The sequence below is a fragment of the Cololabis saira genome, chromosome 10 (genome assembly GCF_033807715.1).
Source record: "Cololabis saira isolate AMF1-May2022 chromosome 10, fColSai1.1, whole genome shotgun sequence".
Taxonomy (NCBI): Eukaryota; Metazoa; Chordata; class Actinopteri; order Beloniformes; family Belonidae; genus Cololabis; species Cololabis saira.
In genome coordinates, this window is record NC_084596.1 from 6,785,565 (window position 1) to 6,811,572 (window position 26,008).

Consider the following 26,008-nt stretch of genomic DNA (forward strand, 5'->3'; position numbering starts at 1 on the left):
CCCCCCTGAAATAAAAACGGTCCAAATCCTCCCCCTGTAAAACTGCCATCCCCCCTTTCCATCCCTTATGTCATTTCATCAATGAATGTGTTTTTACTGCTATTTCAACATTTAGAGTTATTTGACAATTTTCACCTGTTTCAAGTAAATTTTCACTTGAAATAATTAGGAAAATCTGCCAGTGGGACAAGATTTATCTTCTTATTACAAGCAAAATAATCTGGCAGATTTTCTTATTTCAAGTGAAAATCTACTTGAAACAAGTGAAAATAGTTGTTTTTTCCAGTGATGAGTCTTGTTTTAAGTGTAATGAGATTTTTATTTTTACTAAAATGAGACATTTTAACTAGAAATAAGACAAATATTCTTGTTAAGATTGTGAGTTTTTGCAGTGATCCATGTTACTTATCCTGTGAAGGACAGAGTCATATTGATAAGTTCAGAAAAGTGTTTTTTATTGTTGTGTTTTGATGTATTTGATGTAAGCCCAGTGGATATTTAAAGCTTACAGAAGGCTGCATTTAACTGCTGCTATGTCATTCCTGCAGTATTTCTGCAGGTGTTTTGGTCAGGGCTATTATTTGTAATATATTATATTATTTGTAATCAGCACAAATTATCTGTCCCCATATGATAAAATCCACCATCCCCCCTGATTTGTTTTTACAACTCGAGTACTGGACATCGTCAGCACCGCGCCCGGGGGACGGACCTGGACCAGCCGGTCACCTGCTGGAGAAATCCAGGTCACCTCCAAAATGTGGAGAAAAAAGTCAATGTGGAGAAAAAAGTCAAAATGTTAAGAAAAAAGTCAAAATGTCAAGAAAAAAGTAAAAATGTCGAGAAAAAAAGTAAAAATGTCGAGAAAAAAGTCGAAATGTCGAGAAAAAAAGTCGAAATGTTGAGAAAAAAGTCGAAATGTTGAGAAAAAAGTCGAAATGTTGAGAAAAAAGTCGAAATGTTGAGAAAAAAGTCGAAATGTTGAGAAAAAAGTCGAAATGTTGAGAAAAAAGTCAAAATGTGGAGAAAAAAGTCAAAATGTCAAGAAAAAAGTCAAAATGTGGAGAAAAAGTCAAAATGTCAAGAAAAAAGTCAAAATGTGGAGAAAGAAAGTCAAAATGTGGAGAAAGAAGTTGAAATGTGGAGAAAAAAGTCAAAATGTCAAGAAAAAAGTCAAAATGTGGAGAAAAAGTCAAAATGTCAAGAAAAAAGTCAAAATGTGGAGAAAGAAAGTCAAAATGTGGAGAAAGAAGTTGAAATGTGGAGAAAAAAGTCAAAATGTGGAGAAAAAAGTCAAAATGAAAGTCAAAATCACCTGTGGCGGCGGCGGCGGCTTGGTCCTGGGGGGCGGGGCCACGTTCTCCGTGGAGCGCTGCCGGGTGACGGGTGCGGCGGGCTCGGTGTTGGCGCTGCTGCTGCTGCGCAGCGACGAGCTCTGGGGGAGCGAGCGCGGCGTCCTGGCTCCGCCCCCTCGGCTCTGCTGCTCCACCTTGACGATGTGGGCGGTGCCGGCGGTGGCGGTCTGGCGGGGGACGGCCACGGCGGTGGCGGCGGCCGGCGGCAGCTCCGGCAGCATGTGGCGCCGCGGCGTGGAGCAGTCCTCGCTGTGCGTGCTCCGCCTGCTGCCCGCCTCGTCCAGGCTGCTGTTGGACGTCGTGCGGCCCTGGCCCCGCCCCTGACTCCGCCCCTGGCCCCGCCCCTGGCTGCCCAGGTCCGAGTTGCTGTGGCTGTTGTGGGAACTCTCGGTGCTCAGGTTCTCGGAGCTGGAGTCCCGCCGCGGCGAGTGGGCGGGCCGGGCGGCCGGGCCGTGGGCGGGGTTGCTCAGGTGGTACACGGGGTTCTGGAAGGACAGCGGCTGCAGGCTGCGCTGCTGGCTGAGGGCGGGGGGCAGCGGCCGCCGCGCCGGCGGGGCGCTCTGCGGCTGCCCGTCCCTGGCCGGGGCTCTGGCCTGGTGCGGCGCCGGCTGGGGCGTGACGGGGCTGGAGCTGGGGTAGATCCCCGGGTGGGGGGCGTGGCCGATGGAGGCCTGGGAGCCCGCCCTGCTGAGGCGGGGCGGGGCCTCGTGGGGCGGCACCGGCCCCCCGGGGCCGTGGGCGTCCTGCAGGTCCACCAGGGAGACGCTGCGGCCGCCGGGCAGCGGCTCGTCCCGCTCGTCCTGGTCCGAGAAGCTGCTGCGCGCCGAGAGCTGCTGCTGGCCCAGCAGGGGGCGCTGGGCCCGGCCGTACGCCGACATCGGCTCGCCGGCCGCGGTCCGGAGGCTGCAGGGAGGAACACGCAAGTATGACTGCGTTTACATGGGAACTTTAATTCCTCTTTAATTCAGAATTAATTAAAGAATTAATTAAGAATTAAAATTAAATCTGATTTAAAACAAGTCAAAATTAACCTAAAAATTAACATAATGAAAAATGCTGGTTTATTTTGATTTTAAATCCGAATAGAATAATTCCGCGATCATGTATACAGTCATTCCGCTTTAAATTAATTCCGGTCATTCTGCACTGCTCGTTCCCTCTCCCGTCTGTCTCCATGACGCTTACCGTATTGGCCTGAATATAAGACGGTGTTTTTTGCATTGAAATAAGACTGAAAAAGTGGGGGTCGTCTTACATTCGGGGTCTAGACGTTATACCCATTCACAACGCTAGATGGCGCCAGATATCTTTAAAGCGAATGCTGAATTTAACTCCCCAGGACAAAGCAAACCCCTGTCATGAAGAAGAAAAATAAAAAATAGTATAATAAAAGAAAAGAGAAGAGAATAAGAGAAGAGATAACAGAAAGTGGAGAAACGTAGCGACAATCTGGAGAAAAGTGGGTGGAAGATCGGCAGGTAAACCGGCAGCTGAGGAGAAGTTATGATTCAAACTTCAAGATAATGATTTGAATGAGGCAAAATAACATGTTTTTTCTCTCGAATATATTGTTATAATCATTTGTTTCAGATGTACTGTCATTATTTTCTGTATAAAAACTGAATTTGGTGTTCAAAAAGTCTTTCTTCAAACTTGAGTCTTTAAAAAGAGGGGGTCGTCTTATAATCGGGGTCGTCTTATATTCGGGACAATACGGTATATTCCGCGCTGGGCTGGTTTTCCAAATAACGTTTCAAGATGCAGCACGCAGTAAACGGTGGTCAAGAGCAGAGACCATTTATTTAATAAATAGCTTGGAGAACCTGGAAATAATTAAAAGAACAGATGGAAACAGGAAACATCAATATTGTGAGCTTTTCAAAGTTGTAGCGGCTAAGTTAGTTTTTCTTCCGGTAGTTTAACTTCCGGTCCGCCCTCCTATCCAATCAGAACCTTCCCAACCCCCAGACCTGGAGAGGAATTGGATAAAGCTGATCAAACGTGTTTTCCATGTAAAGTTTAATTCATGAATTATTTAATTTGGAATAAATAAATCTGAATTAAAAAACATCATGTAACCGTGGCCAATGTTTGTTTCTAAAGCCGTCGGCGGCCTTGCCCCCTCCCTAGTTAGGAGCTTTTATCGGTGCGTGAGCCTTGACATCCTCACACCAACTGTTGCTGGAGGTTCCCAGGTCAAAGTTCAAGCGCTGGGGGGACCGAGCCCCCCAACATTCACGCAATGGGTCAAAGATGTGATATCCTTTATACCTTTAGAAAAGCTCAGATACAACTGATTCAAATCTCGCCAAAAAATGTATAAAGGCCTGGTCCCCTTTCTTAGAATTCACCCTTACGCTGTCTTTCCATGATGTAGCTTAGCATTTATTTTAGTCATGTTTACAGTGTTACCTGGATGTGTGTAAACCCTCAATTGTACTAACTGAGATGTTTGGACTAACGTGTAACCCTTAACCGTCCATGTGTTATTCATCTATTTATTTATTTTATTATCATTATTGTTGTTATTATTTTATTGATGTATTTATTTTATTTTATCTTTATTTCCTTGTTTATATATTCTGTTCTGCTATTATCTTTTTTGTATGTGGGAACCGGGAAGGGTGGGATATATGTGGGGTTGTTTGTCCTAAAAAATATTGAAAAATCTTATAAAGTTATTAAAAAAAAAACAACTATTTATTTGGGTTTTAAAACCCAGTAGTGTGGTGAAACTTTTTATTCTTTTTTTATTCTATTTATTTTTTTGCTCTGTCTTATGATTGTATGTTTTATTCTGTAAATCACTTTGCCTGCCTGCCTGCCTGCCTGCCTGCCTGCCTGCCTGCCTGCCTGCCTGCCTGCCTGCCTGCCTGCCTGCCTGCCTGCCTGCCTGCCTGCCTGCCTGCCTGCCTGCCTGCCTGCCTGCCTGCCTGCCTGCCTGCCTGCCTGCCTGCCTGCCTGCCTGCCTGCCTGCCTGCCTGCCTGCCTGCCTGCCTGCCTGCCTGCCTGCCTGCCTGCCTGCCTGCCTGCCTGCCTGCCTGCCTGCCTGCCTGCCTGCCTGCCTGCCTGCCTGCCTGCCTGCCTGCCTGCCTGCCTGCCTGCCTGCCTGCCTGCCTGCCTGCCTGCCTGCCTGCCTGCCTGCCTGCCTGCCTGCCTGCCTGCCTGCCTGCCTGCCTGCCTGCCTGCCTGCCTGCCTGCCTGCCTGCCTGCCTGCCTGCCTGCCTGCCTGCCTGCCTGCCTGCCTGCCTGCCTGCCTGCCTGCCTGCCTGCCTGCCTGCCTGCCTGCCTGCCTGCCTGCCTGCCTGCCTGCCTGCCTGCCTGCCTGCCTGCCTGCCTGCCTGCCTGCCTGCCTGCCTGCCTGCCTGCCTGCCTGCCTGCCTGCCTGCCTGCCTGCCTGCCTGCCTGCCTGCCTGCCTGCCTGCCTGCCTGCCTGCCTGCCTGCCTGCCTGCCTGCCTGCCTGCCTGCCTGCCTGCCTGCCTGCCTGCCTGCCTGCCTGCCTGCCTGCCTGCCTGCCTGCCTGCCTGCCTGCCTGCCTGCCTGCCTGCCTGCCTGCCTGCCTGCCTGCCTGCCTGCCTGCCTGCCTGCCTGCCTGCCTGCCTGCCTGCCTGCCTGCCTGCCTGCCTGCCTGCCTGCCTGCCTGCCTGCCTGCCTGCCTGCCTGCCTGCCTGCCTGCCTGCCTGCCTGCCTGCCTGCCTGCCTGCCTGCCTGCCTGCCTGCCTGCCTGCCTGCCTGCCTGCCTGCCTGCCTGCCTGCCTGCCTGCCTGCCTGCCTGCCTGCCTGCCTGCCTGCCTGCCTGCCTGCCTGCCTGCCTGCCTGCCTGCCTGCCTGCCTGCCTGCCTGCCTGCCTGCCTGCCTGCCTGCCTGCCTGCCTGCCTGCCTGCCTGCCTGCCTGCCTGCCTGCCTGCCTGCCTGCCTGCCTGCCTGCCTGCCTGCCTGCCTGCCTGCCTGCCTGCCTGCCTGCCTGCCTGCCTGCCTGCCTGCCTGCCTGCCTGCCTGCCTGCCTGCCTGCCTGCCTGCCTGCCTGCCTGCCTGCCTGCCTGCCTGCCTCCCTCCCTCCCTCCCTCCCTCCCTCCCTCCCTCCCTCCCTCCCTCCCTCCCTCCCTCCCTCCCTCCCTCCCTCCCTCCCTCCCTCCCTCCCTCCCTCCCTCCCTTGACCCAAAGACAGCACAAGGGATAAAGTACATTTACATGGTTCACACGCGGTTCCTCGACTGGGCGAGCGGAGCTCCGGTTACCTGTCGGGGAAGGCGGGGTTTACCTGTCAGCCGGGTCCTCGAAGATCCGCTGCAGCCCCGACATGCTTCCCGCCATGTTGTGGGCGGAGCCGCGGTCCTGGAAGCGCCGCAGCTGCTGCTGGATGGGCGTGGGAGCTGCCAGGCTGCGGGAGATGTCTCCCAGAATCCTCGGCAGCGGGCCCAGCTTGGCGACGGTGGCCTGCAGGAAGGAATTTTCACCCTGCGGTCGCCGTGTGTGTGTGTTTGTGCCGACGGTTGGATGGAAGTGCCAGGGTGTGGCGATGGCGATGGGGGAGCATAACCAAGATGGTGGCAGGAGACAGGAAGTGAACAGAAAGAGGAAGAAGAAGGGAGGGGGGGGGGTGGGGACAACATGAGGGAAACTTAATAGAAACAAAAACTACTAGAACCACATGCTTCTAACAGAACCACGACACACAGAGGCATGCTGGGAGTCCGGCAGGTGAGGCAGGTGAGGTACAGCCGGGGGGGAGGAGGGGGTGAGTGTGGGCTCAGGCCATGCTGCCATTCAGCAGATATGATGAGGTGAAATTAACAGACGTGCAAACACATGACCCCCCGACAACCGGTCACGTGACCATAGACATATATACATGTGTATGTGTCTATGACTGCGTTTCCATGCATCAATAACCCTTTTAAAACCGGAATATTAGCAATAACCCTGTTTTTTTACGGCCATGTAAACACCAATAACCCCTTTGAATAAGTGACTACGTTTACATGCAGTCAAAATTGGGGTTATTGCTAATATTCCGGTTACTGAAACATTGGGAATATTCCGTTTACATGGTAATTAATCATTCAGGATATCTGGATCAAACCAACGACGCACGGAGAACATCGTGACGCAATTACCGTCATTTCTGCTTCTTCTTCCTGTATCCAAATTCAAAACAAATGCTGCTTCGCGCAACTTTTCACTCACATTCTTGTAAATCTTCTATCCCGGTACTTTCTACCGTCTACAAATGCAGAAATGTTCATATCCTTCATTACATTTATGAAGTGATTAGTCTCCTCCTGGTCTTGGTTTCTCCGTGTTTATAAGAACTTCCTGGACTCAAAAGACCAGGATTCCTTGTGAACAGAACATGAGCAGAAAACAAATTCCTGTTCTGTCTGATGGGGATATTCTGTTTGGCGTTTATATGAACGAATATTTGGGTTTTAAAAGCAGTAACCCAGGGGTCATATTGGGGTTTTTAAAAACCTGAATATGGGTTTTGGGTTATTCACAGGGGTTATTGGTGTTTACATGGCCGTGCAGAACCAGGTTATTGCCAATATTTGGGTTTTAAAAGGGTTATTGATGCATGGAAACACAGTCACTGGAATTTGACCCCTGGGTTACTCTTTTTCTAACCCGAATATTTGGTCATGTATTCGCCTAGGATATCACCATCAAAAGAAACAGGAATGTGTTTTCTGCTCATGTTCTGTTCGCAAGGAATCCTGGTCTTTTGAGTCCAGAAAGTTCTTATAAACACGGAGAAACCAAGACCAGGAGGAGACTAATCACTTCATAAATGTAATGAAAGATATTGTAATGATTCACAGACCAGGCGGGTTACAGCCAAAAACCAAGAGCACAAGCAGACCAGAACTCCCACTTCCCGGGCTAATACCACAACAACTTCAATAAGAACCCATGAAGAAGAAACTAGCCCCCCCCCCCCCCCCTCCCCCCTCTCTGCCCACCACCAGCACCCTTCATGACATCGCGTGCATTCAGGTGACCGGCAGAGAGACGAGAGAATTCAGGCTGATCTCCCCCACTCCATATCAGGGTCACTACAATATGAACACTCTGGCATTTGTAGACGGTAGAAAGTACCGGGAAAGCGAGATTTACAAAAAGGTGAGCGAAAAGTTGCGCGAAGCAGCATTTGTACGAACGCCAGACCAGATCAAGCTCCGCTGGAAGACGCTGAAAAAGCCGAACTACAGGGACAAGAAACAAAACAACTTCTGCTGGGCTGTTCATTATCCGCCGTGCTGCTGTTATTGTTGTTGTTTTGGATTTGGATACAGGAAGAAGAAGCAGAAATGACGGTAATTGCGTCATCATGTTCTCCGCGCGTCGTTGGTTTGATGGAGATATCCCAAATGATTAATTACCATGTAAACAGGGATAACCCTGTTTGCCACGCATGGAAACGGAATATTCCGAATGTTTCAGTAACCGGAATATTAGCAATAACCTGAATTTTGACTGCATGTAAATGTAGTCTAACGTAGTATATATGTCTATATATATACAGGACTGTCTCAGAAAATTAGAATATTGTGATAAAGTTCTTTATTTTCTTTAAAACTAAACTTAAAACATTTCTGTTTAGTAAAGCCTATAGTTAGTGTTTAGTAAACCTCTAGCTGGTGTTGGTAAATCTCTAGGTAGTGTAAACTTTATTGTGTCAGAGTCGCTCCTGTAGTTTCTTGTGCTGGCCCCCCCTTCTCCTCCCTTTTCTCTCTTTTGTCCATGTTGCAGCATCCTTTGCCGGACACCGGAACCTGCAGGTGGTCGTGGGTGGCTTGTAGCTTGCATTACGGAGCACAAGTCTTTTCCTGACCCTGCACCCCAACCTGGGACTTGCTGATTGGGCCGGAGCTTCGGGAGCTGTGTGCTGGCCTGCGGTCCCCACCCCTGGTCATCCCGTTGCTGCTTCCACCTGCCTGCTGTGCTGTTGACGTCCCTGACCCACCAGTCTGGCCCTCGGCAGGAGGGTCCCCCCTTATGATCCTGGTCCTGCTCAAGGTTTCTTCCCTCCTAAAGGGGAGTTTTTCCTTGCCACTGTTTGGCTTAAGGTTTTTCTCCCACTAGGGGAGTTTTTACCTGCCATTGTTTATGTAATAACTGCTCGGGGGTTTATGTTCTGGGTATGGGTCTCTGGAAAGCATCTAGAGACAACTCTGTTGTATTAGACGCTATATAAATAAAATTGAATTGAATTGAATTTTCTGTAATGCAATTAAAAAAAACAAAAATGTCATACATTCTGGATTCATTGCAAATCAACTGAAATATTGCAAGCCTTTTATTATTTTAACATTGCTGATTATGGCTTACAATTTAAGATTAAGATTCCCAGAATATTCAAATTTTTTGAGATAGAATATTTGAGTTTTCTTAAGCTGTAAGCCACGATCAGCAATATTAAAATAATAAAAGGCTTGCAATATTTCAGTTGATTTGTAATGAATCCAGAATGATTGACATTTTTGTTTTTGTAATTGCATTACGGAAAATCACAAGATTCAAATTTTCTGAGACAGTCCTGTATACGTATATATATATATATATATATATACCGTAGATGACCAAATAGTCGCCTGCGCGCAAATACGCGCCTGTGCTCTAATAGCCGCCGGGGGTCCGAGCCCATTTGGCATAATAAACGCCGGTTCAATTAAACGCCCGGGCGACTACCGGTAATAACCTGGTAATAACACTGTATTTGCATTGTATTGTGTACAGTATCGTTCATACTGCTCTGATCAGCTCCGTGTGTCGCCGTTACACAGACAAACTGTCTTTGTATATCAGAGCATGTGAGCGGAGTGGAGCGGCGAGAATTTCCGCTCCTCGCTCACAAAGGTTGTCACCGCTCTGCTCCTCCTTCTTTATTATTTATAATTAAATTTTTTTATATATTAAAATCCCAAAATATCTGTACCGTTTCTGATTGGGTGTGTGCACTGCGAATCATTTCAAGTTGTGTCTCGGCGGAGGAACCCGACGTCCCAGCAAAATGAGAAGAGAAAAAAAGAGTTCAGCAGACAGCGCACACACTAAAGGCTGATTTATGGTTCCGCGTTACACCAACGCAGAGCCTACGGCGTAGGGTTCGCGGCGGCTGGTGCTGCTCATTGCAAAAATAAATTGTAGCCTGGTGCAAATACCCGCCTGGTTCTTATAAACGCCTGGGGTCCAAGTGGATTTAGCATATTAAACGCCCGGGCTACTAAATGGTCATCTACGGTATATATACATATATGTTTTTATCTATGTGTATATGTCTATGGTGACGGCTCCTCCTCTCCCAGACAAACCCCGGTCATGTGACTGGTCACGTGACCGCTCCTCCTCGTGACAACCGGTCATGTGACCCCTCCTCCTCCACACAAACCCCGGTCCGACCCGGTTGTTGTGAAGACAAGAAGCTTTGTGAGATTATAAAAGGAAGAGCTCCGTCCGTCCCGGTACTGGGGGGTCAGACGGTTCAGAACCAGGTGGGGGAATGAGGGGGGGTCAGGTCTCACCTGGTCCAGCTGGGACACCACCTCCCACAGCAGGGCGTGCAGCACCGACAGCTCGCGGCCCAGGTCGATGTAGCCCTCGAAGCCCGGCGTGCTGGACAGGGAGTCCGAGCTGGAGATCTCCGACAGGAAGCGCAGCATCCCCGCCCACTCGTGCTCCAGGAAGTCGTTCATGAAGGCCATGTACTCCTCCTTGTTCCCAAACCTGGGGAGGACAGGGGGCGGTGAGGGAACCGGTGCAGAAACCGGTGAAGGAAACGGTGCAGGAACTGGTCTGGGACGGTGAGGGAACCGGTGGAGGAACCGGTGGAGGAACCGGCCCAGACCGGTTCCTCCACCGGGCCTTGGTACTCACTTGGTGAAGTTGGCCAGGTTCTGGATGACCTTGGCGATGAGGGTGAGGGTGCGGGAGGTGCGGTCGTCAGGATACTCCTGCATCAGGCTGAAGAGCGACGGGGCCATGATGGCGGGGCAGAGGAACCGCAGGAACAGCGAGGCGCTGATGAGCCGCCGGCTGATGTCGGGCTGGTGGCCGCGGGCCGAGCACTGCTGCTTCCACGAGGAGAACACCTCCTTCAGCTCCCGGGGGAACACGCTGGGGGGACGGGGAGAACCGAGGAAAACCGGGACTGGGTCAGAACCGTACATCCAACCATCATCCATCCATCGATCCATCCATCCATCTTCCCTCCCTCCCTCCCTCCCTCCCTCCGTACCAGTAGGAGTTGATGATCTTGCAGAATGCCAGCTCACAGCACATCTTCAGGTTGCTCTGGTGATCTGACAGCTCGTTGCCGGGGCAACGGCTGGGATCCACCTCGCAGTTCTCGTCCGACTCGTACAGAGCCTTGATGAACTCGCCTGCGTGTGTACAGGTATGTACAGGTGAGTGTACAGGTGTGAGTCCAGGTATACACAGGTATCTACAGGTGAGTACAGGTACAGGGGAGCCTCACCCAGCGCGTCGTGCAGGTACTTCTGCCCCACCAGCTTCAGGTACTCCTCGATGGCCTTGGTGGCCAGCGTGTTCTCCCTGAAGATCAGGACGTCATGGTCGGCACAGCGGTCCACCTCGGACAGGACCAGGTCCGTCAGGAAGTCCTGGGGGGGGAGGGGTTGAGACTCGTCACCAAACCGGAAGTTAAAGGGGACCTATTATGGCATCTAATGTCTGTCAAACAGGTTTGAATGTCTTAAAAACAAGCTTTTGATTGTTTTTGCTAAATAAATTAGAAATTCAGCCTCTAAACCATGTCTTTATCTTCCCATTCTCTAACCTCATTATCTATGCAGGATTCTGAGTGGGCGGGGCTATGATAATGAGGCTCTGTGCTGATTGGCTGCCTGAATGACGCGATAAACCGCTACGAAAAAATGCCGGAAGCTCCGGCCGGCGGAGTTACACCGTGTCATAACTGCATGCGATGCGAGCGAGCGTCAGCGACAAAATTCCAATTCCATTGCTTAATTTTCTATTGGACTGTCCTAACTGGCCGCAGCGCGCCGTTTTGAGCTGAACATTTGTCGGACGCCCTGCTTCTATTTTCTTCCTGTCGCTCGGGTTGAAAGCCGGTTGAAAGCGCTGTAGGAAACAGTCATGATGAGGAACGGCTGATCCAGTTAGTTGAAATGAGAAGTTATCTCTATGATTCCTCCTCATTTCACTACAAAAACCTCAATAAAGTGGCAGCTGCTGGAGGGAGATGGACAGAGAGCGTCCAATGTCACGCAGTGCTACGATAGTCGGACGCTCATGCAGTTACACGGTTTTACAGTTGTGGGCGTGGTTTGCATTTTGGTTACGTAACGAAAATGCGCAGAATCTGAACGGCTCGTAGATCCACATCACACTGGACGGCTCATCCGGGCGGCTGTACAGACACTGCAGAATTTGGTTGCTTTCCTCCTTCTCTGAGTTGGCAGGCTGAAGGGAGACCACTTTATATATGTTAAAGCAAGAAAAAACCTGGTTTTCAGAATAGGTCCCCTTTAACCCTTGTACTGTCTTTGGGTCAAAATGACCTAATTCTCCTGTTCTTTCTTTCCTCCTGCTCTCTCCTTCCTTTCTTTCCCTTCCTCTTTTCTCCCTTCCTTCCTTCTTTCCTTGTTTTCTCCCTTCCTTCCTTTCTTCCTTCCTGCTCTCTCCTTCCTTTCTTTCCCTTCCTCTTTTCTCCCTTCCTTCCTTCTTTCCTTGTTTTCTCCCTTCCTTCCTTTCTTCCTTCCTGCTCTCTCCTTCCTTTCTTTCCCTTCCTCTTTTCTCCCTTCCTTCCTTCTTTCCTTGTTTTCTCCCTTCCTTCCTTTCTTCCTTCCTTCTTCCCTTCCTCTTTTCTCCCTTCCTTCCTTCTTTCCTCCCTTCCTTCATTCTTTCCTTGTTTTCTCCCTTCCTTCCTTCTTCCCTTCCTCTTTTCTCCCTTCCTTCCTTCCTTCTTTCCTTCTTTCCCTTCCTTCCTTCCTTCCTTCTTTCCTTGTTTTTCCCTTCCTCTTTTCTCCCTTCCTTCCTTCTTTCCTTGTTTTCTCCCTTCCTTCCTTCCTTCTTTCCTTCCTTCCTTCTTCCTCCCTTCCTTCTTTCCCTTCCTTCCTTCCTTCCTTCTTTCCTTGTTTTTCCCTTCCTTCTTTCCTTCCTTCCTTCCTTCTTCCCTTCCTCTTTTCTCCCTTCCTTCCTTCTTTCCTTGTTTTTCCCTTCCTTCTTACCTTCCTTCCTTCCTTCTTCCCTTCCTCTTTTCTCCCTTCCTTCCTTCTTTCCTTGTTTTCTCCCTTCCTTCCTTCTTCCTTCTGCTCCCTCCTTCCTCCCTTCCTTCCTTGTTTTCTCCCTTCCTTCCTTCTTCCCTTCCTCTTTTCTCCCTTCCTTCCTTCCTTCCTTCTTTCCCTTCCTTCCTTCCTTCCTTCTTTCCTTGTTTTTCCCTTCCTCTTTTCTCCCTTCCTTCCTTCTTTCCTTGTTTTCTCCCTTCCTTCCTTCCTTCTTTCCTTCCTTCCTTCTTCCTCCCTTCCTTCTTTCCCTTCCTTCCTTCCTTCTTTCCTTGTTTTTCCCTTCCTTCTTTCCGTCCTTCCTTCCTTCTTCCCTTCCTCTTTTCTCCCTTCCTTCCTTCTTTCCTTGTTTTTCCCTTCCTTCTTACCTTCCTTCCTTCCTTCTTCCCTTCCTCTTTTCTCCCTTCCTTCCTTCCTTCCTTCCTTCCAAGACAGCACAAGGGTTAAACACTAAACATCTCTGTGGACCAGGAGGTTCTCCTGGTCCTGCTCTGCAGGATGTGGACTAGGGCCTGGTCCCCCCCCTGGTCCCTGGTCCCTGGTCCCCGGTCCCCCCCCTGGTCCTTGTTTCCCCCCCGGTCCCTGGTCCCTGGTCCCCCCCTGGTCCCCGGTCCCCCCCCCGATCCACCCTCACCTTGGCCCGGCCGGTGCTCTGCAGGATGTGCACCAGGGCCCCTGCCATCTCCTCCTTGTTCCGGACGCTGATGACAGGCTCCAGCACGGAGCAGAGCGTGGAGTAGCTGTTGGTGACGAACTCGGCAAACTCCTTGTACTGCTCCATGGGCAGGATGGAGATGGTCTGGAAGCGGGACTTGATCCGGATGGACGGGCCGCCCCCCTTGGCCTTGCTGGCGCTGGGCGTGCTGACCGGGTACCACTTCTCCACGAACTGCCGGCCCGTCACCGTGGAGATGGGGATGTTGACCAGCCCCACGTAGGCGTTCTTGTCCTTCTTCTTCTTCTTGTCCACGTCGCGGTAGACGTGCACGGTGACGCTGCTCACCGCCGGCAGGCCGGAGAAGTCGAAGCACTCGCCCCAGAACAGGCTGTCCAGCCGGGTCTTGCTGGTGGTGCGGGCGAACAGCACGTCGTCCAGGCACAGCTCGCAGAAGTAGCGCTTCTTGGGCGGCAGGTCTTTGGCCTCGATGATCCACAGACGCAGCAGGTTGTCGGCCCGCCGGCAGTTGTCCTGGAAACACAGCGGAGTGAGCTCTCAACAGTAACAACAACACACTATCAACTACACACATCCAGGAGGACCGAGGCCCGGGGGGAATGGACCAGCACCGACTTCTGCTTTCCTTAAAGCCACGACGCAGACCACATGAGGGGATCTGATGAGGACCTGAGATGAGGATGTTGGGACCTGAGATGAGGACACGGCACGGTGCATCCAAGTGAGCGCTGCAGCTTCGTGGCGTTCGAACCTGGAGACCGTGTTGGGGGGGCTGATAAGAGGGGAGCCGGGAAGGCGTTGAGAATGAGGGAGGTGTGGTTATCAGCAAATGTGTGTGTGTGAGCGGTAAGTCTGTGAACTTTGCCCCAGAGCTGCTCCTCAGACATTGTCCTTGATGTTATCAGACGGCCCGGTACAGTTCTGATCCAGGTCCACAGATGTCCTGGGAAGGGGAGGGCTAGCGGGGAGGAGAGCGTCCTGTTTACATTCCACCAGGGAGATTGTGACTGGAGCAGCCGGCCAAGCTGCTCTGTCAAGGTCAGATTATAGAATCAACAATTGTATTGAAAAAAAACAGGCAGATTCCAATAATTTTCCATCTGCCTTAAGTCTCTGGTTCCTCAATGGCGACTCCAAACAGACAAATTTGTGGTCAATTCCCGCCAAGCTGAGCTTCCAACTTCTCCAAGGTCTTTTCCATCTTGCCAATGAGTTCAAAAACCGCTGCCAGCCTGCGATTTAGCTCTCCCAGCGAGTATGAGTGTTGGTCACAGAGCTTATCCCCTCAGCCACATTGGGCAGCTCTGAAAGGGCCAGAATAGCTGTCGACGACTTACGCATTTGTCGATATACCAGGAATCCACCAGCTCCAAAAAGCAGAAATCCTGTTATCATTAATCCAATTATGAAGGCATCTTCAACGTCCTCGACCGACAGAATGGACAGACACATGATCCTCCAATGTTTCCAGGAATCCATCATATATCCGGCAAAAAAAGTCCAGTCAGGGCAGGAGGGCTCCCTTGTCCCCTGACTTCTCGTCGCAAAAATTTGGTCAATTGTGCTGAGAGACCAGTTAACCAATTCCATGATTGTAGAGAGTTTCGGAGGGTGTGAACAAGAGAGGCTATAAAAAGACAAGACAGGACAAAAGCAGCAGCAGGGCAGATAGGGAGGGAGAGGGAGCAGAAAAGCGTCCGCCTTCACCAAGAGCCGGAAGAAATGCTGTTGGGACAAAGTGGCGTTCAAAAGACGTGCCGGACCATCTCCTCTTCTGTCAACACAGCAGATTTGTCCTCATGTGGTCAGAAGCGATAATAACACACAAGGTCATGTAAAAGTGTAAAAGTGTAAAAGTCTAAATGTCCGACTGAAGCTCCGGTGCCAAATGCACCGTTGCCGCGGACGACTCACCTTGTTGGGCTGAATCGTCCTCCGCAGGTTCTCCATCCACTTATCTCTCTCGGAGGCCGACGTGCAGCTGAAACACTTGCTGCCGCCTGAAAACGTCACCTGACAGGTGAGACAAGGGTCAGTACCGCTAACGAGGCCCATCAGGTTCCTCCACCCCCCTCCCGCCTCAGATCTGAACCCTCCACCCGGCACCAACCATGACATCCTGGTCATGGTTCTGACATTAGCAGAGTAAAAGTATTTGATCGGCGGGACTACGCTAAAATCCAAAGTACCGGAGCTGGTTTTTCAGAGGAGGCTAGCTGGACCTGGGCCTCCTGTAACTCCGCCTCTGACCGAGGAACCTGCCTACTAATATTAACGTTTAGCAGTGAAGGTTTTTTTTTTTAGCGGCTCATGATTTTATTAGTTTAACGCTGGTGTTGGGCCACAGTCCTATGTGATCAGTTTCAACTTTGAGGCTTTAAGCGGGATAATGCCCTTCGAGGTGTACATTAACATAAATATATACTTCCCGGGGGCATGAACCGCCCCCGCATCGTCTATAAATTTATGATAATGTAGACCTCGTCGGGCATTATCCCTTACTTACGGGCCTGTGTAGCTGGACCCATACAACGTGTTCCCTCACTACCAAAAACCATAAAGCGAGTGTGGTGGATTTAGCTCCGCCCACTGGCTCCTGAGTGGGAAACAGCAGAACGATAAAGGTAGCGGTGGTGAGAGTCAATGGACAAGTCTAGCCTGAGTTATGGTTCTGCGTCTAATCGACGCCGTGCCAACGGCGTCCCAGTTTATCCGACTTTATCCGGTCACAGTGAATCAAAGAGATAAGGACAACTATTGTGCAAAAAAAAAAAAAAAAAAAAAAAAAAAAAATCACACATACACGAGGAAAAGAGCGCTGAAAGTTCACGACTGCTTCAAACCGGAAACTGGAAATGCGTTGCTACCAAGTAGTGATGCACCAATTGTTCGGTAACCGAAATTAATAACGGCGTTGTAAAATAAGGAAATAGACTGGCCGCTCCGTCCCGTAACGTTGCGCACTACATAAATCGTTGGCCAACCAAAAACTAACCCCATAAGAATTTTACCTAATATTCACCAGGAGGTGGAACCAAAACAACATAATGCTGGGAAATTCAATTTTTTTTTCATTTTTTTATGTTCAATAAATATTTTCTACCTTGTAATTTTGTAAAATATTTTTTTCTTTTAAAAGCATGCCTAAATCAAATGTATTTGATTTATGCAATGGTGAAAAAATTGGCAAAATAAATGAAAAACTGCTGAAGAACCATGTTCGGTATTCGGCCAAGTGTTTATTATTATTTTCGGTTTCGGCCACAAATTTTCATTTCAGTGCATCACTACTACCAAGTGAACCAATCACAGCCCTCTCGGTCTGCGTGTGGTCTGCGTCGCCTCGACGCGTAGTTAAAATTTTTGGGGGGTGCATGTCAGTGACGGCGTCAGTGACGGCGTCAGTGACGGCGTCAGTGACGGCGTCAGTGACGGCGTGTGGTCTGCGTCGACGCGTACCACACGCCATAGGCACGGCGTCGTGTGGGCGCAGAACCATAACTCAGCTTTTAGTATCTCGACCATCAGGCCTCCGACACTCCAGTTACGTCTCCAGGGGAGGAAACTTCGCCCCGCAGTTTTGAAAAGTGCGTGTTCGCCATCTCTCTTTGAGGTCTTACGTGATGTTGTCCTGACACAAACACAAACATACTTATATAATATGAAGTTTGTGTTTTTTTAGTTAGTTGTTGTTTACGTGTAGTTTAGCATCAGAATCTATCCCAATTCTTGTTTTATTATCTTTTAACTTGTGTAAATTAATTCTGATTCATTCGATTGAGAGAAGTTGTTTGTGTTTATTTGATACATATTTGTAACAGCTGCTGGTTTAAAGGTCTGAGCTCGGACTCCTTCCTTCACTGTTATTCTCTAGCGCCCCCCCCTGGCAACAGACTGGCACATAGGGAATAACAGTTACCTTGAGACTGATTTTTCTGTTTTAGTAATTATTTCCTGATGAGTCAGGTGGTTCTCTGTTTTGATTGATTCATTTTGATAAGTCATCTTCTTTATTAATTATTAATAACTATTGTAAGACAGTTATTAATAACTCTCTAATAACTGAACACTGGTTATCCTTGTTCCCCTTCTAAACGCTCTTGTCTGAGGATAAATGACCACAAACTTCACACTGATTCTTTCCCAAAAGCTTCCAAGCTCTATTAACTACTATTACTAAACCATTAACATAAAATAATTCAAACTGTTAGTAAAGAAACATCTCTTGAATAGATACATATTCAACTTATTTAATTATTATTAAATGAATGAATGAATAAATAAATAATGTAGATAGTATATGGGTATGTATATATATATATATATATATATATATATATATACATATATATATATGTGTGTATGTATATATGTATATATATGTATATGTATGTGTATATATTTATATAGATATATACAGGACTATCTCAGAAAACTAGAATATTGTGATAAAGTCCTTTATTTTCTGTAATGCAAAAATTTCATACATTCTGGATTCATTACAAATCAACTGAAATATTGCAAGCCTTTTATTATTTTAATATTGCTGATCATGGTTTACAGCTTAAGAAAACTTAAATATCCTATCTCAAAAAAATAGAATATTCTGGGAATCTTAATCTTAAACTGTAAACTCTTGTTTTTTTAATTGCATTACAGAAAATAAAGAACTTTATCACAATATTAAAATTTTCTGAGACAGTCCTGTAATATAAATACATTAATATTTATTAAACATGGTTATTGTTGCAAAGTATGATAACTATACATTGTTTGAATTTGTTGATGTTATAAAATGTATGAATGTTTATTGTTTTTATTTATCTTTATTTATCTAAATGTTAAACGGAATGACTTTTTATTTTTTCTTTATTTTCTGTTTTCCTTTCTTTTTTATATGCTACTTCTTTAGGTTTGCTTTTAATTTTTTGTTGTAATGTATTGTGTATTATGTGTCAGACCCCAGGAAGAATAGCTGCAGTTTCACTGTAGCTGATGGGGATCCAAATAAAACTATAAAAGCGGCTGAACTTCTCATGAAAAGTTTCTGGAAAGTTCCCACAAACTCCTTCAACTTCTTAGATGATAAAAATATGTTTTAATTCAAGGAAATGTGAAAAAAGAGCAGAAAGAGCCAGGTCCCTGGAGTCACCTCGAAGCAGAAGTCCTGTCCCAGGATGCTGCTGTGCAGCGGCTTGACGAACACGTCGTCCTCCATGCTCAGGTCCAGCGCCTCCACCGCGCTGCCGGGGCTCAGCAGGGACTCGTGGGAGCTGGACTCCGTCAGCTTGGGCAGCCCGCGGGACCTGGAGACACACGGGGAGACACAGAGACGGGTCAACAGAGAGACGGGTCAACAGGGAGACGGGTCAACGCTGCAACACACGGAGACCGGGGGACGACGAGTCCACGACCCGCGGCGGCAGCCAGGCAGGAGAACCGTAATACGTACGAGAAACAAGCACAGGTGAGCCAGGTGAGGGGGGTTCCCCCGAGCATCCCGTCCCCCACCTCCACCTCCACCTCCACCCTCCGGCAGCAGCAGACGGAGCTCCGACCAGAGCAGAACCACCTTCGCCCCGGACGCCCAGGAGGGGCGTTGCCCCGACAACCGCCCTGGGAGACCCGGCGCTAGGCAGCGAGGAGCAGCAGGTGGCTGACGGAGGAGGAGGAGGAGGAGGGGAGGAAGAGGAGGAGGAAGAGGAAGAGGAGGCGGAGGAGGAGGAGCCAACCGCAGCGTCATAAACGGCCGCAGAAGAAGAATGTTGTAACGAAACAGCAACCCCCCATCAGGATGATGGATGGATGGAAGATGGATGGAAGATGGATGGATGATTATTGATGGATGGATGGTGGTTGGATGGTGGTTGGATGGATGATGGATGGATGATGGATGGATGATGGTTGGATGGATGATGGATGGATGATGATGGTTGGATGGATGGATGATGGATGGATGATGGATGGATGATGGTTGGATGGATGAATGGATGATGGATGGATGGGATGGATGAATGGATGATGGATGGATGATGGATGGATGATGGATGATGGTTGGATGGATGATGGATGGATGATTGATGGATGGTTGGATGGATGATGGATGGATGATGGTTGGATGGATGATGGTTGGATGATGGTTGGATGGATGGTTGGATGATGATGGATGGTTGGATGGATGATGGATGGATGATGGTTGGATGGATGGTTGGATGATGATGGATGGTTGGATGGATGATGGTTGATGGATGGTTGGATGGATGATGGTTGGATGATGGTTGGATGGATGGTTGGATGATGATGGATGGTTGGATGGATGATGGATGGATGATGGTTGGATGGATGGTTGGATGATGATGGATGGTTGGATGGATGATGGATGGATGATGGTTGATGGATGGATGATGGATGGATGATGATGGTTGGATGATGATGGTTGGATGGTTGGATGGATGATGGTTGGATGGATGATGGTTGGATGGATGATGGATGGATGGACGATGGATGGATGATGGTTGGATGGATGGATGATGGTTGGATGGATGGAGGGATGATGGTTGATGGATGGATGATGGTCGGATGATGGTTGGATGATGGATGGATGATGGATGGATGATGGTTGGATGGATGGATGGATGATGGTTGGATGGATGGATGATGGATGGATGATGGTTGGATGGATGGATGATGGATGGATGATGGTTGGATGGATGATGGATGGTTGGATGGATGGATGGATGTTGGTTGGATGATGGATGGATGGATGGTTGGATGGATGATGGATGGATGATGGATGGTTGGATGGATGGATGTTGGTTGGATGATGGATGGATGGTTGGATGGTTGATGGATGGATGATGGTCGGATGATGGTTGGATGATGGATGGATGATGGTTGGATGGATGGATGATGGATGGATGATGGTTGGATGGATGGATGATGGATGGATGATGGATGGATGATGGTTGGATGGATGGATGATGGATGGATGGATGATGGATGGATGATGGATGGTTGGATGGATGGTTGGATGATGATGGATGGTTGGATGGATGGATGATGGTTGGATGGATGATGGATGGATGATGGTTGGATGATGGATGGATGATGGTTGGATGGATGGTTGGATGATGATGGATGGTTGGATGGATGGTTGGATGATGATGGATGGTTGGATGGATGATGGATGGATGATGGTTGGATGGATGATGGTTGGATGGATGATGGATGGATGATGGTTGGATGGATGGATGATGATGGTTGGATGGATGATGGTTGGATGATGGTTGGATGGATGATGGATGGATGGACGATGGATGGATGATGGTTGGATGGATGATGGTTGGATGATGGTTGGATGGATGATGGATGGATGATGGATGGTTGGATGGATGGAGGGATGATGGTTGATGGATGGATGATGGTCGGATGATGGTTGGATGATGGATGGATGATGGATGGATGATGGTTGGATGGATGATGGATGGATGATGGTTGGATGGATGGATGGATGGATGATGGATGGATGATGGATGGATGGATGGATGGATGATGGATGGATGATGGATGGATGATGGATGTTGGTTGGATGATGGATGGATGGATGATGGATGGTTGGATGGATGGAGGGATGATGGTTGATGGATGGATGATGGTCGGATGATGGTTGGATGATGGATGGATGATGGTTGGATGGATGGATGGATGATGGTTGGATGATGGTTGGATGGATGGATGGATGGATGATGGATGGATGATGGATGGATGGATGGATGGATGGATGATGGATGGATGATGGATGGATGATGGTTGGATGGATGGATGGATGGATGATGGATGGATGATGGTTGGATGGATGATGGATGGATGGATGATGGATGGTTGGATGGATGGATGTTGGTTGGATGATGGATGGATGGATGGATGGATGATGGATGGATGATGGTTGGATGGATGGATGATGGTTGGATGGATGGATGGATGGATGATGGTTGGATGGATGGATGATGGATGGATGATGGTTGGATGGATGATGGATGGTTGGATGGATGGATGATGGATGGATGATGGTTGGATGGATGATGGATGACAGCAAGAGTAAAACAGGTGAAAGTGAGCAGATTTCCTGGGTGGGAGGGGCTAATCCTCATGCCGAGTCATGCTGAGTCAGTTATATAAACCCGGATTAGTGTCCAGATTACACCGACGGAGATCCCGACCCCCCCCCCCCGACCATGTGACCATGTGACCGTCAGCAGTGAAGTTGCTGGTCCCTGCAGGAGGCCCCGCCCCCCCGACCATGTGACCCTGCAGGAGGCCCCGCCCCCACGGTTCCCGGCTGGTCCCTGCTCCGGCACCGACCCGGTTCAGCCGTGAACCCGAACCCTCAACCCCCGCAGCGGTAGGAGAAGATGATGATGTCATCACATCTCCAAGGTGACTGGAGACGTGATGACATCATCTTACCTGGGAAGATGTGGGCGGGGCCAACGAGTGTTGGAGCAGACTTTAACGCTGGGAGAGCAAAGCCGCGAGCTGGATGCGATTCTTGAACAGAATCGCAGACTGGCGGCGGTCTTTGAGCTCATTGGCAAGATGGATAAGACCTTGGAGAAGTTGGAAGCTCGGCTTGGGGGGAATTGATCACAAATTCATCTGTTTGGAGTCGCCATTGAGGAACCAGAGACTTAAGGCAAACGGAAAATTACTGGAGTCTGCCTGTTTCCTTTCTTTTCAATACAATTGTTCTATAATCTGACGTTGACAGGGCAGCTTGGCCCGCTGCTCCAGTCACAATCTCCCTGGTGGAATGTAAACAAGTGGCTCTGCCCCCACTAGCCCTCCCCTCTCAGAAACATCTGTGGACTTGTTTTCAGAACTGTACTGAGCCGTCTGATAACATCAAGGACAATGGCTGAAGAGCAGCTCTGGGGCGAAGTGTCACAGACTTACCGCTCACACACACACACACACACACACACACACACACACACATTTACTGATAACCACCCCCCCCCCCCCCCCCCCCCATCTTCAACGCCTTCCCTGGCTCCCCTCTTATTAGCCCCCCTGACACGGTCGGCGGGTTGAGCGCCACGAAGGCTGCGGCCCTCACTTGGATGAACTGTGCCAGGATCCCCCCCCCCCCCCCCCGACTTGCCCACCCCCCATACCCATGCAACTTATGATGATGTTTTGTTGTGTGTATGTTGCTTTTCTGTGCTGAGGTGTTTTTTTTTTTTTTGCACCTTGACACTAGGTATTAATACACAGTGTGAAGATGCATTTTTTTCCCCCTCCATCCCAGTGTCATCCTTCCTCTAAGAAATGGCGTCCGTATAAATGGTGCCATCGGTGTGAACCGGAGTCAAGTTCTCTCGTCTGATTTATGTCTGACTTGGCAATAAAGCTTTTTCTGATTCTGATATACACACACACACACACACACACACACACACACACACACACACACACACACACACACACACACACACACACACACACACACACACACACACACACACACACACACACACACACATATATATACACACACACACACACACACACACACACACACACACATACACATATGTATATATATATATATATATATATATATACATATATATATATACACACACACAACTAAGGGCTGGTCTCCTGCATTAACAGAAACCTGATCCACTCAGTAGAAGAGGAAGCACTTACAGTCCTGACACACACACACACACACACACACACACACACACACACACACACACACACAGGAAGACCTTCATCTGAAACCCGACATCGATTCTCTCCTTCATTCAGTTCCAGAGCAAACACACGGCGACTGTCGGGAGAAACAACCTAAGATACTGGATCCAGACCTGCAGGTCCAGATCCAGACCTGCAGGTCCTCTACAGACCACCAGGGTCCAGATCCAGACCTGCAGGTCCTCTACAGACCACTAGGGTCCAGATCCAGACCTGCAGGTCCTCTACAGACCACTAGGGTCCAGATCCAGACCTGCAGGTCCTCTACAGACCACTAGGGTCCAGATCCAGACCTGCAGGTCCTCTACAGACCACTAGGGTCCAGATCCAGACCTGCAGGTCCTCTACAGACCACTAGGGTCCAGATCCAGACCTGCAGGTCCTCCACCCTCCGTAGTTGTGTAATTAGGGGCGTGGTCTTTTGATTGACAGTGGGCGTATCCAGTGGATCGCTGTCATCACCTGAGCTGTGATCAGAGACTCCATCCTCCAGCATCCGTCTAAACGACGGTTCCAGACCTCAGCCGGATCTCCAGAGACCGGACACGTCCCTAACCAGGACCTGAAACATCCCAGAACCAGAACCAGACCCAGACCCAGAACACCAGACACACAACTGTACCTGAACCTCAGCGTTTTGAGTCCTGCGGAGGAGAGAAGACGATCCATCCATCAGGAATCAGAGCTGACTGAGCGAGGGAGGGTGGGTGTGTGTGTGTGTGTGTGTGTGTGTGTGTGTGTGTGTGTGTGTGTGTGTGTGTGTGTAGGGTATTATCCTCTCGTCCAGCTGGCTGACATTTTGTCGACTACAACGCTGTACTCTCTCTCTACATCAATATCCCAACAAACACACGTTTGTACTCCTATCCTTACGGGGACACGACTTCCCTGGGCCTCATTCATGAACTCTTGGTTCGTCTGCGAGTAGATTTACCCAGAAACCACCACGGCAGCGTAAACGTCAAGCTAACGTTAAGAACTTTGGAGTTAAATATCCTTAAACTACGTTACACTTCAGCGATAAAAGTCGTTAAACTTCAGAGATAAATGACTGTAGCAAGGCTAGTGCTACGGGGGTCGACCGACAGGACAGAGGACACAGGGTTTAGTGCAGGAACTCTTTATTCTCTTCTTTCACCCAAGACAAACATGCCGTCACCTTCAGCAGCTTCCTCCCAGCACCTCTTGCTGGTGTGCAGCTGCTCTTTATGAAGGCAGGCAGGGTGGAGAGGCCGATTGGGCACAGGTGTGCCCAATCAACTGAGTGGCTGCTCCTCCACCCTGCCACAATGACGTTAATCTTCAGCGATAAATGTTGTTAAACTTCAGCAATAAACAAAGTTAAACTTCAGCGATAAACAAAGTTAAACTTCAGCGATAAATGACGCTAAACTTCAGCGATAAATGACGTTAAACTTCAGCAATAAACAAAGTTAAACTTCAGCGATAAACAAAGTTAAACTTCAGCGATAAACGACGTTAAACTTCAGCGATAAATGTTGTTAAACTTCAGCAATAAACAAAGTTAAACTTCAGCGATAAATGTTGTTAAACTTCAGCAATAAACAAAGTTAAACTTCAGCGATAAACAAAGTTAAACTTCAGCGATAAACAAAGTTAAACTTCAGCGATAAACAAAGTTAAACTTCAGCGATAAACAAAGTTAAACTTCAGCGATAAACAAAGTTAAACTTCAGCGATAAACAAAGTTAAACTTCAGCGATAAACAAAGTTAAACTTCAGCAATAAACAAAGTTAAACTTCAGCGATAAACAAAGTTAAACTTCAGTGATAAACAAAGTTAAACTTCAGCGATAAACAAAGTTAAACTTCAGTGATAAACAAAGTTAAACTTCAGCGATAAACAAAGTTAAACTTCAGCGATAAACAAAGTTAAACTTCAGCGATAAACAAAGTTAAACTTCAGCGATAAACAAAGTTAAACTTCAGCGATAAACAAAGTTAAACTTCAGTGATAAACGACGTTAAACTTCAGCGATAAATGACATTAAACTTCAGTGATAAATGTTGTTAAACTTCAGTGATAAATGTTGTTAAACTTCAGTGATAAATGTTGTTAAACTTCAGTGATAAATGTTGTTAAACTTCAGTGATAAATGTTGTTAAACTTCAGTGATAAATGTTGTTTAACTTCAGCAATAAACAAAGTTAAACTTCAGCGATAAATGTTGTTAAATTTCAGCGATAAATGACGGTAAACTTCTGCGATAAATTATGTTAAACTTCAGCGATAAATGTCATTAAATTTTAGCGATAAATGACGTTAAACTTCAGCAATAAATGACAAACTTCAGTGATAAATGTTGTTAATCTTCAGCGATAAATGTCGTTAAATTTCAACGATAAACAAATTTAAACTTCAGCGATAAATTACGTTAAACTTCAGCAATAAATGACATTAAACTTCAGCAATGAATGATATAAACTTCAGCGATAAATGTTAAATTTCAGCGATAAATGACGTTAAACTTCAGCGATAAATGTTGTTAAACTTCAGCGATAAATGTTGTTAAACTTCAGCGATAAATTACGTTAAACTTCAGCAATAAATTACGTTAAACTTCAGCAATGAATGATATAAACTTCAGCGATAAATGTTAAATTTCAGCAATGAATAACGTTAAACTTTAACGATAAATTACGTTGAACTTCAGCAAAGAATAACGTTAAACTTTAGCGATAAATTACGTTAAACTTCAGCGATATATTACGTTAAACTTCAGCGATAAATTACGTTAAACTTCAGCGATAAATTAGGTTAACTCGTTGCCACTCCTGTAAAAGTCGCCTATCCAGGACATACCCAAAGTAAATTGAAAGCTGTTCTTGAACCGTTTGAAGTACATAGATGGTTTTGGTCTCTTTTGAAAGGTAACACTCTAAGTTTTCCCTCCCAACTGTCAGAATCACTGTAACTGCTACTAGCATT

At 47.9% G+C, this 26,008-nt stretch overlaps 1 protein-coding gene across 6 annotated transcripts in view; it reads right to left on the minus strand.

Annotated features, from left to right (window-relative positions):
• The window catches only part of rasal2 (RAS protein activator like 2), an 87,693-nt gene that overhangs the window by 7,363 nt on the left and 54,322 nt on the right, over positions 1 to 26,008 (minus strand). For 4 of the 6 annotated variants that reach the window (XM_061731613.1, XM_061731609.1, XM_061731610.1 and 1 more), the window contains 9 exons: positions 18,449 to 18,602; positions 15,211 to 15,309; positions 13,255 to 13,809; positions 10,832 to 10,976; positions 10,592 to 10,736; positions 10,231 to 10,470; positions 9,879 to 10,080; positions 5,618 to 5,814; positions 1,316 to 2,258 (listed from right to left, as the gene is read on the minus strand). In XM_061731613.1, the coding sequence (XP_061587597.1) occupies positions 1,316 to 2,258; positions 5,618 to 5,814; positions 9,879 to 10,080; positions 10,231 to 10,470; positions 10,592 to 10,736; positions 10,832 to 10,976; positions 13,255 to 13,809; positions 15,211 to 15,309; positions 18,449 to 18,602 (2,680 nt within the window). The remainder of the gene's footprint in view (positions 1 to 1,315; positions 2,259 to 5,617; positions 5,815 to 9,878; positions 10,081 to 10,230; positions 10,471 to 10,591; positions 10,737 to 10,831; positions 10,977 to 13,254; positions 13,810 to 15,210; positions 15,310 to 18,448; positions 18,603 to 26,008) is intronic. The other 2 variants (XM_061731612.1, XM_061731611.1) reach the window with 2 other exon arrangements.